The 17,422-nt window shown below is 36.9% G+C and overlaps 1 protein-coding gene across 1 annotated transcript in view; it reads right to left on the reverse strand.

Moving 5' to 3' along the window:
- WASF1 (WAS protein family member 1) overlaps positions 1 to 17,422 on the reverse strand; it is a 38,510-nt gene that overhangs the window by 3,332 nt on the left and 17,756 nt on the right. The window contains exons 3-8 of the mRNA XM_008637764.2: positions 14,651 to 14,785; positions 5,419 to 5,572; positions 4,603 to 4,720; positions 3,689 to 3,861; positions 1,491 to 1,670; positions 2 to 148 (exon numbers count right to left, since the gene is read on the reverse strand). Of these exons, the coding sequence (XP_008635986.1) occupies positions 2 to 148; positions 1,491 to 1,670; positions 3,689 to 3,861; positions 4,603 to 4,720; positions 5,419 to 5,572; positions 14,651 to 14,785 (907 nt within the window). The remainder of the gene's footprint in view (position 1; positions 149 to 1,490; positions 1,671 to 3,688; positions 3,862 to 4,602; positions 4,721 to 5,418; positions 5,573 to 14,650; positions 14,786 to 17,422) is intronic.

The raw sequence follows: 17,422 nt of genomic DNA on the forward strand, positions 1-17,422 counted from the left end.
GGAAGTCATTGCAGCTCTTAATGATGAAGTCGACAAAGCAGACGGAAGAGGTGGTGGTGGTGGTGGAGGAGGAGTGGGGCTCACAAACACTGGTGTTCTGCCTGTTGCTGGTGACTGAGGACGATTTTCTACCAAGCCAGGAGTAGAACTGCAATATCCAATAACAGAACAAAGTTATTAGAGCTAGAGAGTGGAAAAAATAGTAATAGATTCACTTCTGCAACTTAAGAACATTGAAACCTGGGCATTAAAATCATTATGTACTATGATGATTTCAGGGTGTTTGTTCACACCTCATAAACAAGGAAATCTAATTTTCAGTATGGAGCATGGATCAGGTTTCCAATTTTTCTGCTCAAATTCAGCTACTAACCAAATTTATGTTCTTATACAATGTACCTGCATCTTTATCAAAGGCTTCCTATACTAGTATAATTCTTCCCTGTTGTCCCTAAGTAAATCCAAATTATTTTTCTGAAGTAAGGGAACTAGCAGTTGATTAGCTGCTTTGATTCACAGAACTTTAAAACCAAAACAAAACAATGCAAACAATGAGGGCAAGTTAATTTGAAACACGTATTTCAGTTGTGATGACAAAATGAGTGAGACTAATATCAACGGTCATCAATACTATGTACAGAGAGGTGTAGTTATATGCTAGATACTCATTATAGGGCAATGAATAGGTGAATTGAAGAAAATAAGAGAGAAGAGTAAACTTATTTTCCTGAAAGACCACTAGAGGATTTCTTTAGCTGTTGTGGAAAATTAATCTAAAGAGTTAGGCATTTTTGCGTATGATCCCCTAAGCAGTAAAAAAATCACTCTTTTCGAGAGACTAACATCTTGCTGATGTAACAACCCCATCCGAATTAACTGTCCTCTACTCTAAGTTGTATATACCAAACCATAAAGGAAGACTTTTGGTATAAAAAAATAGGGGAGTGACAACAAAATTTTCACCTTTAGAAAACATTCTATGTATGTATCCACTTCTGAAAACGTACAAAGAAATAGAAAATAAAAACATTTGGGAGAGGGAAGCACTTGCAATTTAGTAAATGTGATGAATACGTGGTTTTGACAACTGTCTTACTGTGATAAATTCTTCCTTTCATGTGGGCTGAAACACAGCTCAGTTGTACTAATTTCCAAAACTCCAAAGCTACATCCTGAAATTCCAACATATTTCAGAGAAACATTTTCCATACAGTTATTTGTCTTGCCATTTAACTCAGAAGGCAGCATGATTGCAGTATTAATGGCAAGGTGAGGTGGGTCTCCACCAGAGCACTCTACGGGATTTAGATGCCGGCCTTCCTGACCAGTTCCTGGCAGCCCTGTTCCTGCAGGCACGCTGGGGCTTTAGGCTGCCACAGCCCCCGGGATGCCTGTACTGCCTGGGCAGCATGGAAATAATGCTAACAGCTATTGGTGGGGTGGTAGCAAACCACCCCAACAGATCTACACGTGGCTTTTCTGGCTCGTACCTAACACAGGGAGGCACAGGTTTCACTTCGGCGGCTCCGTGCATCGGAGGCGGCGGCGGCGGCTCATGGGGCCTGACCAGCACGCGCTCCTCGGCTCTGTTCAGGAGCTCAGACATCTGGCTATAGGGTAATGCAGAGAGGGAATACGATCCATCGATGTGGTCCACGTATGCTTGAGATCTGTAGAAAAACAGGGAGAAAAGATCCAACTTCGCCTTTAGTAGGAGTAAGTATTAGTGCCCTCAGCTACTGTTCTATGCTTCAGTCTGACTTCTGAACACAAGTATCTTCTCTTCACTAGTGCTGCATATTAAACAGTGTGGCTTTTCAGTAATTTATCCCACTTTCCCTGTTATTACTTCTAGCAGCTCAAGGGTTTGATTTTGACAGGTATATCTGATAGTTTCTACAGTATGTGTGTGACCTTAGTGTTTATTAGTCACATTATTTTGAGTTAAGTAAACACAGCAATAAAATCAGAACTACTCTTTTATATCATTCATGAAACATCCATCGATGTTAGAATGGTAGAATTTACAACTGAATAATTTAGCTGAATTTCTGTCAGAGGATCTTTATTCCAATATATACAGAGAACTTGCTACTTTAATAGACAGACACAGGACTCAATAAATATCTATTATTGAGTAGTAGCACTAAATAAAGATGATTCAACTTACTTGTTCATGACAACTTTAGACACACCTCAAGGACCTGATCAGTTAGTAAATTTTAATTAACTATTCAATACAGATTTTTATTTTTAAAAAACTGTATTAAATTCAGAGCAAAAGTGTTTGTAGAACACTTCCCAACAAGTAAAGCAACACTACATTTCCACATACTGCCACCACTGTAGTATCTAAACCTATTAAATTTGTCAGGGGTGAAAATCTTTGTTTATTCCAAAGCATGGTGCTGTTCTGTATCTGAACAATGTGCTCTGCACATGCAGTGCTCCCAAGCGCTTCAGCATTACTAATAATTGCATTACTAGTACTGAGATAATCAAGGTTTAGGCCTGGGTCCTGGATATAAAAGGATACCTGCAACAAGCACGTCTAAAGCGGAACCCAACGTACAACACAACAAAAGGACAGCAGGAAAGCAGATGTTTCTGCCAATGACTTGATACAGCAGTTTACAGAGGTACTACAAAGCTGTTCCTAGAAAAATGCTAATCACCATAACTTAACTTGTACCCCACTGAGTGAAATGCACTGAGAGCATTTTCACATTCTGAATTGAGCTAAGTTTTCCATAAGCAGGTTTTTCTATTTTTCAGGCAGCAAACACTCTCTCCTACAGCTGTCATAATTACTCACCATCACTACTGAGCTTGTTTGAAGGCCTTACAAAGCTAAACAAAATACTCTGTTATGGTGTGTTTTTGACCACACAAAGACAGGGGGAAAAAATTAACTATTTTTTGGAAAGACAATGAATGCTTTTTAATTAAAAAAAACCCCAACAAAACAAAACACCTAAAACCCACAAACCAAAAATATACCCCCAAATGTCCTAACATTACTTGTCAGCCCTCTTTGCTATCAGATGTTTCTTGGCTGGTTAAATGCACTTGATCTTGCACAAAGACCAGAAGCATAAGCACAGCAGGTGTTTACCGTGTGAAATGCTACTTTTAGCCACCAGCAAACACGTGCTGTGAAATGAGAATTCAACAGGTTGGATTTTGTAATAGGCTATAACCAGAAATGTCAATCAAATCAGGGATTTGTTCAAGAGTAAAGAGAAGCTCAGCATTCTCATCTGAGTTCCAAGTGGATGTTCATTCACATCACACACATCATATAGTCTTGGCAGTGTTTGCTTAAGAAAAATGAAGAGGCTGGAATAATAGGGATTTTGTAGGTCAGGACTGGAATGTAGTGGCACACCTGGGTGTGAGCTTGCAGCAGTGACACTACACCTTCATCAAGCTGTAGAGGACAACAACATCCTTAAGGATACAATAAGGATACAATGAGGATACATGCTACCCTTAAAAATAGCAACATAGTAACTACTCCTTCGAGGACACACTAAGTATTTTAAAACTGAGTTTTGATTAAGCTAAATCAGTGATTTCCAGTGCATTTCAAGGGGAGCAGTAGCCTCTTGTCATCGACCATTTCTCATGCGTGTTCACTACGCAGTACAAATACACTCAATAAAGGATAGAAAAAACATAAAGGAACCTTGATTCAAAATGTGAAGCTGGGCCATTAGCAACTTCAATGTGCTTATGTAAGAGGTTAGCATCATCTTCTGCGAGCTCTGGACCTTGGGCTAACTTCTGCCACTCTCTCCGTCTGTCATGAGGCGCCCTTGGCACTTTCTCTGGTTCATGAGGACGATCTAGATTTTTCTGCTGTAGGAGAGTTGTGCAAACAAAACTGACAGCTGAGACAGTGATTTTAATTAGTTGCATGTAAACATCAGCCACAAAATTATGAAAAACAATCCCATTTCAAATGCAAGAAAAATTTACTTTCAGGCTAAACATAATATGTAAACCAGAAAGACTTGTAAGAGCCAGAAACTTAAGTCTAGTGGATAAGTAGCTGAATAGTACAGAGAAAAGTAGCTGTTTAAGTAGCTTTTTATTCTAAGTCTGAAATCAAATTATGAATCTGACACTCATATTTACTCTCTCTACTATGTATGAAATATACAGAATAATGGTCAAACAAAAAAAGCATTACCTTTTGCAAAAGTGCTTGTTTAATTTTAAAAACATACAAGCAAAGTTTTATATTCCTACTAATTTCTTTCTAGTTTAACTATATCTATTAGAATGTCATTCAAGCTTTTCCACCTGTAAGATTGTCAAAATTTTGTCTTACAAATAAGTGTTCAAGTTAAACAAAAATTTTGGCAAATCTGATGTCGGTTACATTAAGACAGCATGAAAGCTTTAGGTCCTTCTATATCATTTAACTACTACTATTATTATTATTTAATTGTTAAAGTTGATGGAACTGAATGAATACAAGTAGTTTTAGTTGAATAAAGATGACTCTGTCAAGTTTGGATTGCTATTAAAGTAGCATATTTGCAAACCCTTTCTAGGAAAAAACAAGGAGAAGCTATATAGAGTTAACATATGTACCTTCTGCTTCCTCTTTTCTTTTCTTTTGTCCTCGGTGTCCTGCAACATTTTTTCCTTCCACAGATCAAAGAAATATGAAGGATTGGTATAGAACTTCAAACCCTCTTTTCCATCATCCCTGAAATACAGTGACACAAACAGGGCATACTATTTATTTGACAAGACATGAATCCAAACATTAAGACAAAGGAAGGGCATATTAAGGAACACAGGGTATCTCAGACTCTGAAATGTTTTACTGAGGAACATAAAAGAGATGATCATTGACCTCCTGCATCATCAGTTTTTACTGTCTTTCCTGGCATTCAAGGTCCTAATTTTAGAAAGATAACTTTAACACAAGCTCCAGACAAAAAAAGGAGTGTCATAAATCAGAGAACTCCCACTCCAATAACTCCAATCTTGCTGTTAAAACATTGAGCAAATTTGTGTGGCTGCTCATGTTCAGCTACTGATTCAAACTGACTCTGGGACAGCAAACATTTCAATTCATTTCCATTGAAGATCCTTCTTTCTACACACTTACCTGTTTAATTTCTTCACATTCAAGTACATTATATGGTTTAATAAATACAGATAATAAAAATTACTTTTTCCTACCATTTTACACGGAGTTAAAATTTCAGTACAATGGAGTAAAGTTTTAATGCTTATAATGTCTTCTGCTGCTTTTATTCCTCCAGCACCTTCACAGCTTTCTAGTCTGGCTCCTTAAATATTCAAGAGCTACTCAACGTGAGCAAGGTGCCTGGATATATCCTCTCTATTACATAAAATAAGCTAGAAATTGTTCTTGATTAATTTTATTTTACTAACCTGTAAGGGGTGAGAATGTTAAGTGGAGGAGGCTGTTCACAAATGTCATAAGTTTCTTGCAAAGGAATTGGCAGAGTTTTGCGGTCAAACAGCTGTTGGTCTTGAATTGTGGAACTCCGGAAAGCTTTTCTCATTGTAATGTCCTGCAGTGACACTGAAAGGGAATATTGCCATTTTAAAAACCTCACCAAATAAATTTTATTTGGATTAATCTGGAATTACCTAATGTTGGTTAAAATATAAAGCACCACTGCTTGCATCTTAGGCATTCTACAGCAAATACAGATTCATCTAGCACTATTGCCATGGCAAGATATTGTCAGACTATGTGAAAATCATGTCTGTAATGTTCTAGCACATTATCCTCTATTTAGCTTCATAGGAAATTTTTCTCACCTAGATAGATATCAGAACTCTGTCTGTCCTAAGTAGTTCAACAAATTGCTTACTGTAGCTGTAAAATATCATTCAGTAGTTCAGAAGTACCTAATAACATCTACCAGCTCCACTACACAATCCTTTTGCTACTAAAATCTACTCTCTGTCTTGAGGTATAGATTTTACCTTTATGGCATGAGCAAGCCAAACTTTGCATTCCTTGCCTGTAGGCAGCAGTTCCACTGAAGGCCCACTGACATGCCAAACCAGCAAATCGCTTAAGCTTATGCTACTGAGATCAATGGGCTTGGATGGGAGGTGATTCTATGTTCCAACACATGAAACTAGTCAAATGCTTTTTAATCTGTTTAATCAACATGAGCCTTCTCTGTCTAATTTAGAGCCACCTTGACTTTTAAGCACAGTAGTTAGGAATAATCAATTACCTTTATGTAAGATCCAAAGGAAAACAATACTACTTGAACACAACACATTAAACAGTGATTTCAACTATTTTTACCCACTCCTGGTAAAGCCTCCATAACTTTCTCGATTTCCAAAGAGTTTTTTCTATTTCATTAAAATTTAGATAAAGATTAATGGAAAAGTGACCACAACTGATAAGCTTTGCACTTTTAATTCTGGAAACAGTATACTTATTTAGTCTCATATTTCTCTCCCTCCCTGATCTTCAGTTACTGCACCTGTGAAGTCCAGGTGTCTCTCAAGGCTATCTCTGCAACCAGCATTAGACTTCCATTAGATAAAGCAGCAAATTTTTTCGTTAGTTTGGGCTCTTTTCCTAAAATCACAAACAATACTGAAACCAGTCTTCAGACATAGTAGCAAAGAGAGTATTCTCAGCACATGCATTTTATCTATAAATAATTATGTTTATTTTATAGAAACAGGTTGATAGTAATGCCCCTTTATGCAAGATGAGAGGACAACTCTACTCGTGTCCCCCTATCACTAGGGCCTTTGGCAACAATTTAAAGAAAAACCTGTTTAAGCTGAAAACTGTATTTTCACTTGGGTTCCTGTAACACGTACAAGTGTACACATACACATGTACATACACCAAGCTGGATTTCTACTGTGTGATCACAAAGGGGTGGAAGGCGGGATTTTTTCCAGAAGGCTTGCAGTTCCTGGAATGTTCTGTCTTCTTACCTAAGCATATTGGCAACATCCTTTGTGAGGCTAAAGATGGGATTTATTTGATTTTCAGCTTGGCTTTTGAAGTTTATTACACTTGGCAAGGTTGTGTTCTCCTGGAGAAGTTTCCTTCTTTTTACCCTTAGGTTCTAATTCATCACAGTGTCTTTTATTCTTTTTAATACCTTTAATTAGCTCCTCAGAAGCCTTTTTAAGTATGTGAATGAAGTATTATAATGTCTGAATGTCAGCTAGGAGTCTCAATTTCTGTAGGTATTTTTGCAGTCAAATAACCCTATATATTTTGTACCTGTCATGAAGTACAGCTGGCAAAAGTTCAGTTAGAATAACTGAGGTTTACCTCATCTAAAAACTTAAGTCTTAGATCTTTTTATACTTCAGCTGCTTTTCCTTTGGATTGTTGGTTATACAAATAACACCCAATGTTCAGAGTTGCTTGGCAATCCTGCAAGATTTCTGTCTGTCATTTATTTGAGACATTTCCAACAAAAGTAAAACTTAGTATACTTCTCTTTGAACCTGTGTACATTCTGAAGACAATGAACTAAGTCAATTTATTCTAATAAATAAATACAGTACTTTGGTTTAATATTAAAATGCTCACAGAGTATGTGACACCATATTATTGACACTGTTCTATAAACTTATTAGCATTCCATCTCTTCAATGAGCAAACACAGCCAGTCTAATTCATAACTTCCCTTTTCTTGCTTAAAACTCCACTTTTTGTACACATATATAGGGGGGATAACACACCTGAGGAAAATCAATCAATCAATCCCCAGCAATAAGTGTAATTGTTTTCTCTCTAAACCTGAGATACACAGCAGAGGTCTTCATGGAAAAACATACACTGTAGAATTTCAAGCAGCATTTCCTATGCTGATATCCAGTAAGAGGCACTCCCTGAAAAGCACACCATTATTCCAAACAACAACATTAGGACTCAGGAAACGAAGGGATGTGGCACACAAAATACAGAGAACCATGCCATGGATATAACTCGCCTACACAGAGGATCAGGTAAATCCCACATCACACAGCCAGCATAATCCTGGGCTGTGCACGGCTTGGCTTACAAAGCCACTTGTTCAGCTTGCCAGCTGGCCAAGAGACAAAAGCCCTGCGTGGTTTACAGCCTCAGCGGGGGGAACACGTGAAAACCTGGCTGGTCCCACAGCCACTTGGCTTTGGCTGATTGACAAACTGGCACAGCAAGGGGACAGGTCAGACAAATTGGATGTATGAATTCAGGTGTGAGAAGAGACGAGTGGCTGAAGGAGGAGTTGGAACAGCTGCAGGCATTTGACTTGATGCTGTTAAATTTATGCTTTCAGTTGCTTAATTCCTAACTAACACCAGAACGTTTTGTATAGCCCAAGATCCTAAATTTTATATAGATATATTTTTCTGAAAGTCCACCAACTACACCACTTGTGTTCACTGCAATTAACAAAAAATGGGGTCTTAAATAATTTCCTTAAATGTTGAGATATTCACAAGTTAATTTGAAGATTTGTTCAACAACCTAAACAAATGCCTGTTTGTCTTTATTGTGTCTGTAGCTTGGATTGTATGAAAAGATGTATTATATTAGCCAATCTAACCCTCTGCACACAACAGTATTTTCCACAGAAGTAAAAATTGTCTGTCAGAAAGCTAAACAGCCAACCTTTCGTACATTTGGTTTTGAAAAAGAGGTGCCAGTCCATTTTTACTTGTAATCAACAACAAACTGGGAAGGGTATTTAAATTGCCCCTGATGAGATACAATAACTGTGTTTCTTTTGAGGTGAAGTACAAATTAAATAAAAGCACATCTGTAATCTGCATACTAAACAATGTTTTATCTCTTGGCAAGTGTCTCATTAAACTGCAATCCCCAATTTGTATTAAAAGTCAGGTATAGAGCACACCAGTGTACTGACAGAAAGTAGCTACTTTTAACTTTTCAAATACATTAAATACTACATTGTACTTCATCAGAAGAGAAAAAAGTTATTAGATTTATTTTTATTCTTTCACACTCATTCAAATACACAATTTATGATTAAGTTCTAGGCCAAAAAATACCATTCTCCTAAAGACAGTAAATAAATACACCACATATATTCCTTTCAAAAGCTCACTCTCTTAACACTTTCTGCAGAATTTCGTCCTGACAACTTTCAAGACTGGAAACTCTTGAATGCCACAACTGTGACCTCCTGTAGAACTAAATGACATGGAGAAATTTTATACAAATCAATGGCCTCAGTTGCCCACAATTCCCTTTTCCTGTTCAAAATCTCACCCAGCAATTTGAAAAGTGCAGAGAGGAAAGAACGACACTCACGAATAAATAACTTAGTCGTAAATTTCCCATTAAAGGTAATTAACTGGTAGGGAGTCGTGCTGTTGAAAATTCTCTTAAGGTAAAGATTTGTGTGACTCAGTTCCTCGAGACACTGCAATTTTAAAGTCTGATTTCTACCTTATTTATTTTATATTTGTAATGATTATCCACTTAAACAATTACCAGAATGCACACACATTAGGTTTCTCAGCCATCAGCATACTCTGACTGTGGGTTTGATAGTTGCTAAGGAGAGAGATTACTTCTGTAGATCAGATATTACTCTCTTTTGGGCTTGTCCCCCATACAAGAAATAGAAATTTTCTGAAAGCTCAAGAACTCTTTGAAATGTATGTAGCTTAACTACTATGGGTAAACAAAAAGAAGATGTAAATGTTAGAGCAATCATTTTAAGAGGACTCAGAAGCTGCTTTAAATGAAGCGTGTAGAACCAGGAAGCCCCATTAAGATGTGAATTACCCAAGGGCATCAAGCACTGAATCTGCTGGTGAGTCTCAACAAAACCACCACATTGTTTAGAAAACGGTATTTTGTCCAGATCCCTCTTTTTATACAGAAAATATGCAATATCATGGTCTTACCATGGAACTATTAAGCCTTGGACACACTAATTTAAAACTGATTTACTTACTAAATAACCCATAAATTTAATCAAGGGCCTAAGAAAATTGGAGAAGAAACCTGGAGAGCAGTTGGAGCCCAGCCTACCTGCTCAGAATCTTGAGAGGGAGACGCACTCAAATCCAACTTTCTTTAAGTAGAAATGTGCAAGAAAAAGTGACCTACTATATAATTTAACAGCCTTTATTTGCCTTTGAAGGTAAAATTTCTAAAGAATGAAATGACAAAAGAGTTATTCACCGCTTAACATAGTACATGCGGAGACCATAACTCAATTTTCACGTGCTCTCTGTTCTTAATTTTGATTACATTTATACACTTTTATACTCAGGAAAATCCTCTTCAGAGGCTAGAGACAGCGAGTGGCCCCTTAAACTGGGATTTACTACCCCTTCCTTCTAAGTCTCACAAGGGGCTGACTATCCAGACTTTAAAGTTGACCAAGTTTCCCATTTTCAGAAGTATACAGACCACAATTATCTGTCATGATTTTTACATTTCTCCCCACCAAATGCAACCTTTTTTTCCCCACAGCAAAACATCAAATCTCTTTTTGGCATTAGTTCAGCCAAACTTCTGAACTACTATTGTTTTAATGACAGGGCAATATTTATAGAATGTTTAGAAAAACAATAAGCACATGTATTCAAAGCCAGAAGTCCACTGAAACAAATCCACAACACTGTTCGATTCCTTTCCTGAAGTGTGCCAGGCTGCTCACCCACAGCACTTCTGTCATTAGGTTTATTTAAGTTGTTTGTTGTAACAGATATGCTATAGAAATCAAGAATTTGATGCACTGCCTTTGAGATCCTCTCTGGTTTGAGATTTAAATATAATTAGGCAGCACACATTGAAAGATCCACTAAATTAATACCAAAATATTCTGATAAACTTTGAGTTTATGAATTTTCATTCTGCCCTGATGTTATTTATTTCTGAGTGATACAAAACTATTTTCCAATACCTCATGACAGTGTACATCAGTGCTGTACCATGTATCACCATTTCAAAAAAGAACCACGTAAGTGCTAAAATGAATATTCTTTTCAAAACTGTCAGATTTCTGTAAGTATGACATTATTCACTTTAGCAGTACTTCACACTTAAAAGGCACAGTTAAATTCACAAAAATGTGATCAATTAAGAAAAATATTATTTTACTTATACAATTTGCATATATATGGACAGTTAGTAATGTTACCTATAAAGTAAATACTGAAGGTAAAAATGGTTGCAGAGAAACTATACTCAGGATTTATTTTCTCACCTATGAGAACACCTTATATTGCAGGGCTAGTGATGCTGTCAACCTTAGTTCAGCATTATAGCAAGAATGTGTTTTCTCAGTCCTAAAAGGACCCCAGATATTATTACTCTTGGATACGTATGGGCTTGTTTCCCATACAATTGAAATAAAGTTGAGTTTACTGATGGAAAGCAGAGGATTTCTTTTTGTCTGCATACAAGTTGGGTATCTTCTGAGGGGAAAAACCCACATGCATATGAAAAGAATAAAGTATTTTTTTTAATCTATTAAAATATGAAATTAATAACACTGAGAAATCAAGAATTTGAAAATGTGTAATAAACCAAACCAAGTTCATAGCAACTCTTCTATGACAGAAAAATTGTGCACAAGGATTATGGCTCTTAAAGATACAATCTTAACCTTGGCTTTATTCTTTCACAGAGATACTGTAATAATTCAAAATGAGAAAACACACAGACTGTTCAAACAATTTCATTACTCTATCAGAAACATCTTGTCAAGTATCTGCATCTTGTTTAGTGAAGCTGACTTGGGCTGTTTTCGTTCATGCCACTTAGCTTTAAATGAATCTTAATTTCTTTCTCTTGTGTAATAGCATGGGCCCAAAGGAACCCATTAAATCTTCTATTACTGCCTCCTGGCAAAGAGCAGATGAGACTCATTTCACAAGTACATCCCATTTTACTCATGCTGTTAGCTGAGTAGAAGTACTGAAAGTTGCTTAATTCTTGAATAGAGGGTTAAAAAAGATAAATTCAAATATTCTCCCCTGCCCTCCCCTTCATGCATTAACATCCTTCAGCATTTCTAGTCCACACTAGGACTAAACTATTTGTGATCAATTTCTAAAGTCAAGCCCAAAACAGTATACTGAAGGAAAAAAGTTTCCCAACCCTAACTTTTAAGTAATATCAAATGTCTTCCCATCTCCTTTGTCCTCATGTGGTGACTCATTCCAGGCAGACGCTTGTGAATAAGGAGCACTCGGTACAGCTCAGGGACTGGATATTCTTAGGTTAAAAAAAGCAGTCATTTAACAGCTCCTGACACTGAGGACTGCACGTGTTCCTCTGAAGTACTAGCAGCCACTGCTATTCTATGGTGTGAGACACAAATTCAGGGGACCAGGTTCGAGTCACACTGAGCCATGCTGGACTTCATTGGGTAGACCTATTCCCAGCCCTGTTTCCTTTAACTGCAGTGTCTGTACCTTTCTTTAGCTATACAGTTTAGCAAACACTACAGCATGCACAGTTCTGTGAAAATGTGTTGGTATGGTGCATTGGGGACTACACACCACTTAAAAATACTTGTAGCAATTCTCTAATATCAAAGACTTATGGATTTTTGGTCCTGAAACCCAGAGCCAAACTTGTCAAAGGCCTTTTACACAGGATAATACAATTTTCCATCTTGCTATCCTGTAACATCCCTGGATGCTTTAACTCAATGGCTTAAAATGGTCTCTCCATTTTCTGGAAATGCGAATGATTAACATACTAGATATGATGTATCAACATATATGTCCCTCTGATTTAAACCAAAACTAGGCTGTCAAGAGTAAATGAGGAAATGCCATTAACAGTGGAGTGTTACAGTTCTTACAAGATTACAACTGCTGACAATTTATTATGGTACATGAAAAGGACTTTTTATCATTATCCAATCATAGGAAAAATGCCCTGGTTTGGGCAGGGAGAGATTTCATTTTTTCCTAGTATCTGGTATAGTGCTGCATTTGGGATTCAGGATGAGAATAATACTGATAACACACTGATGTTTTAGTTGTTGCTGAGCAGTGGTCAAGGACTCTCAGCTTCTAACCCCACCTTATCAGCGAGCAGGATGGGGGGGGAGGGAGGGGCACAAGAACCTGGGAAGAGACACAGCCAGGACAGGTGACCCAAACTGGCCAAAGAGACTTTCCACACCATATGGTGTCATGCTCAGTATATAAACCCAGGGGAAAAGGTGTCTGGGGGATGGGCTGCTGCTCAGGAACTGGCTGGGCATCAGTCAGCAGGTGGTGAGCAATTGCATTGTGCGTCACTTGTTCTGTATATTCTAATATTATTGATGTTTTCCCTTCCTTTTCTGTCCTATTAAACTGTCTTTATCTCAACCCACATATTTTACCTTTTTTTTTTTTTTTCACCCCCCAATTATCTCCCTCCTCCCACTGTGGAGCAGGGGTAAGCAAGGGGATGTGTAGTGTTTAACTGCCTGCCAGGTAAAACCACAACAATTGGAAAAAGTGGTGTATGGGTGTGATTTATGCTCAGTTATCAAGAGACTTGGAAAATCCCATTAATGTAAGAATTCCCCTAGGCAAGTCATGATTTTGTGGAAAATCTGCTACTAGCTGTGAACAGCTGTCTTTCAAAACCTGTTCTAAAATTAATATCACGCGAAATACAGAATCAAAACTTCCCTTAGCTTAAATTTGCTACTAGTGAAATTTTGACATCTATAACCAAAGACAGCCTGAAGACCACGCTCCTGGTTTGACACTTCATTTTTTCTGTGTACACAATTATGGTCCCACAATGTAATAATACACAATTATTATATCTAGACATTCAGAACTGAAACAGCTTTCTATAGTTTAAAATTGGATACCACAAGCAATCTGAAGTTATTTTTCATGATGGGATGTTGCTCTACTTTCTAGGTCTTAAGCACGTAGTTTAGAACACCCTAAAATGTTTGGGGTTACAAGATTTTCCACAGTTCCACCTGCAACCAACAGATATTGAGGAAAGCAAAAGAGCTTCACGGCATTTACACATTAGGTGGTCAATGTTTCTGTACTCATCACAAAGCCTAGGCACCTTTTAAAATTCCATACAGATTTTGTCTTATGGGCATGAGCTGGTGACTTTTGAGAGTACTTGTTTTCTCAGTGCTAACCAATATTTATAATACTTAAAGCTATTTAGGAAGAATCCAAGAGGTTATACAGCATCAACAAATGAAGCTATACAACTATAACATCATACAGAAAGTAAGATGGTACAAGTTAAATGCAAAAATCCTACTTGAACAAATGTTTACATTCCATGAGAATTAGTAGAAAGGTTTAAAAAGGTGTATAGACTTATCTCCAAGCGTTCACATAACATTACATAGTATTATTAATATTCCTAATGCATAACACTACGGAAGTGACAGATACTCCTGTAGCCATTTTTAAGTAAATTCATTAGTAAGAGTATCATTCAGTAACCATGAAAACGCTGAGTTCAGAAAGCTGCTCAAGGCTACAAAAGAAACCTGTAGCAGAAATAGAAATGGACCTTTCGTATGATGCTTTGCTCTGTGTTCTTATAAATATGATTTAAACTATTAAAGTATTATTTCCATTTCACCTGTCAGTGCTGTCTGAGTGATAAAATAAAAAATCCTCCATGCAGGAGGTAACTTACATTCCTCTTCCTTTGGATCGAGTTGTGTAACACTGACAGATAAGCGATCTACACGTTCTTGTAAGGAGTTGACTCTAAATGAGAAACTGTGTGCTTCATTGAAAAGTTCACCAAATATATCTTCAGCATATTTACCTGAAACATGGGAAAAAAAATAAAATTCAAGCATACCACAAAACAGGCAAATTATTTCTTACTATTTTAATTAAGTAATTCTAAGATGCATGAGTATCACTCGTAACAACCTATACTTACTGAGTCCGTTAAGAATCCTTAAGAAAAGCAAGTCGAAGTTAAATACTTAATATGCAACTTAATTTATCAGAAATTAAATTATTTAATACATTACAGGACAGATATTCAGCTGCTATAAAATTATTTCACTATGCTGATACGCATGGAACTAGACTGCACAGTTTCTTGGATATGTCTAAAAGGACAACTTCCAGCATCTGAAGCTGCTCCTATCTGAGCGATAACTTATCTTTAAATTTACCTCAACACTTTTCTCAAAATGAAGCATAGCTTCCACTCCTGCTGTACAGAGGACTTTACAAAAAAGAAAGATCAAATATTCACATCAAGGTGAATTAGAACAAGCCTATTCAAAAATACACACTAAAATAATAAATTCTTCTTCGAAGGATCAAAATTCTAGTAACTGACCCGTTTACACTGAAGTAAAAAAACCCCAACCAACCAACAAAACTCCTTTGTTCTCATCAGTGTACATCATACGTTTTGCACAAAAGAGCAGGGCATTCAAATATTATGAGAAAAGGATCAGTAATGAGTTTTTCTTCTACAGAGTACTCCACATACTGCTTCTAATGCTCTCAAAACTCCATTTGAGTAGTCTGCCAATGTCACTGAAAAAACCCCACCAGACTACCCAGCAAAATGTGTAGCCACACTTCTGAAATACAATGTGATAGCTTTCAAAACCTTCAATGATCCTGTGCATATGTAATTCATGTACTGTTTGTGCTCTTACGTTGGTTTTGCAAGTATAAATCTCATAAATTTCTAACTACCTGCTTCGCACTCAAGTTGTGACAGGTATAAAAGGAAAGGATAGCTGTGGAAATTCTGCCTTTGGTGAGCAGTACATCTGGAAGTATACATAAAAACGAGGACATTTTTATATAAACACATCAAAAGAACAAAAATTAAATCCCTGCAGGTACTGTGGAAACTACTTAAAGATGCTCTGTAGTATGCACAAGGCCAGCACATACCATTTATTAAGACTTAGGTAACTGCAATAGAAAAGCAGCATGACTATAAACAACGGAATATAAGAGGAAATCAGAAGAAATGTGCAGAATAAGAAAACAGAAGAGGAACAACTAGCAAACTAACAATAAATATTCCTTCAAAGACATGAGGAATAAGAAAGCATGCCAGGGAGTCTGCAGAGCTGACTGGCAATGAAAATATAAAGGAATACAGAGAAGACAAGACCCCTGTGGACAAGCTAATTTAACACTTTCTACTGGTGTTCAGTGAAGGGAACTGGAGAGACCCTGATGCGAGAACTCACTGTGGGAGGCTCAAAGAAACTGAAGGAACTATATAAAAATTACAAAACTAAATCAACAAAATGATCAGCAAATATTAGGAACAATTGTAAATCTCCTTACACACACTGAAACACACTACAGTAAGGTTCAAAAATTTTTTCATGGAACATCTTGAGAGCTACAGACCCATAAGCCTGACATCCATACAAATTGGTATAGGTCATTATGAAGAACTGAATTAGCAGACATCTGGATGACTCGTGACAGAAGAGGCAACACAGCTTTTGTAAAGTGAAATCTCTGAATGGTTTAGAAGCACATTGATAGAGAGCTATGATCCACTGAGATTTCCAAGAGAGTTTAGAAAGTCCTTAATCAAACGGTTTGGGGAAAACTTAACAGATGGGGCATACAAAAGAAATGGCACAGCTAAACAATTCCTCAAAAGGTAGAAAACAGGACATAGGAGTAAATCACCAGTCTTCACAGTCGAGAAAGGTGAGTTTTACTACATTTCTATGCTGGGATCCATGCTATTTAAGATATGTGTAAATTACTTGAAAAAAAGGACAATAAAGTTTGCCAATGATACAAAGTCATGAAAAAGAAACACACTGAGCATTAGGAAATACAGACAAACCTCAGCTAGTTGGAGAGGCTTCCAGGCTGAAAAGGGCTGGAAGCAGGGAGGTTAGTAGGAATATCCTACATGCTGTCTTGCTCTCATTCTTGGAGCAACTGCTAATAGCCCCAGTGAGAAGCAGACCAAAGGCACTCCCATTCGAAGAACCTTTGTCTTGTAGCACAAGTCCACAGAAAAATATAGGTGGAAAGTTAGTAAAGTCTTCTCAGTTGGCAACTCACCTAAGACCTAATATATGTCTTGAAACTCTGAAAAGTTTATGTTCTTTAACACGTACCTGAAGCAAGAGAAATTACTTAAAAATGTGATCCACTAAGAACAAGATTGTTAAAGTTTAAATACACAGATACTAAAAACTTAATGTATTTCAGATAATATATTCACAAATATTAATTTTCATTAGATAACTCACATAATATTCAGAGACATACAAACTAAAATTAAAATAAAATACAAATTTTCATGTATAGAATAAAAAATTAATATACAGGCAGGGCTTCAAAATCCAGTAACTTCCCTTTTATAGGTGTATTTTAAGGCTAAATTTTTATCTGTATCATTTCATCAGGCTTACAATTCATCTACCTCATTAATGAGCTCCAATTG

This window comes from Corvus brachyrhynchos, unplaced genomic scaffold, assembly GCF_000691975.1.
Source record: "Corvus brachyrhynchos isolate BGI_N302 unplaced genomic scaffold, ASM69197v1 scaffold14, whole genome shotgun sequence".
Taxonomy (NCBI): Eukaryota; Metazoa; Chordata; class Aves; order Passeriformes; family Corvidae; genus Corvus; species Corvus brachyrhynchos.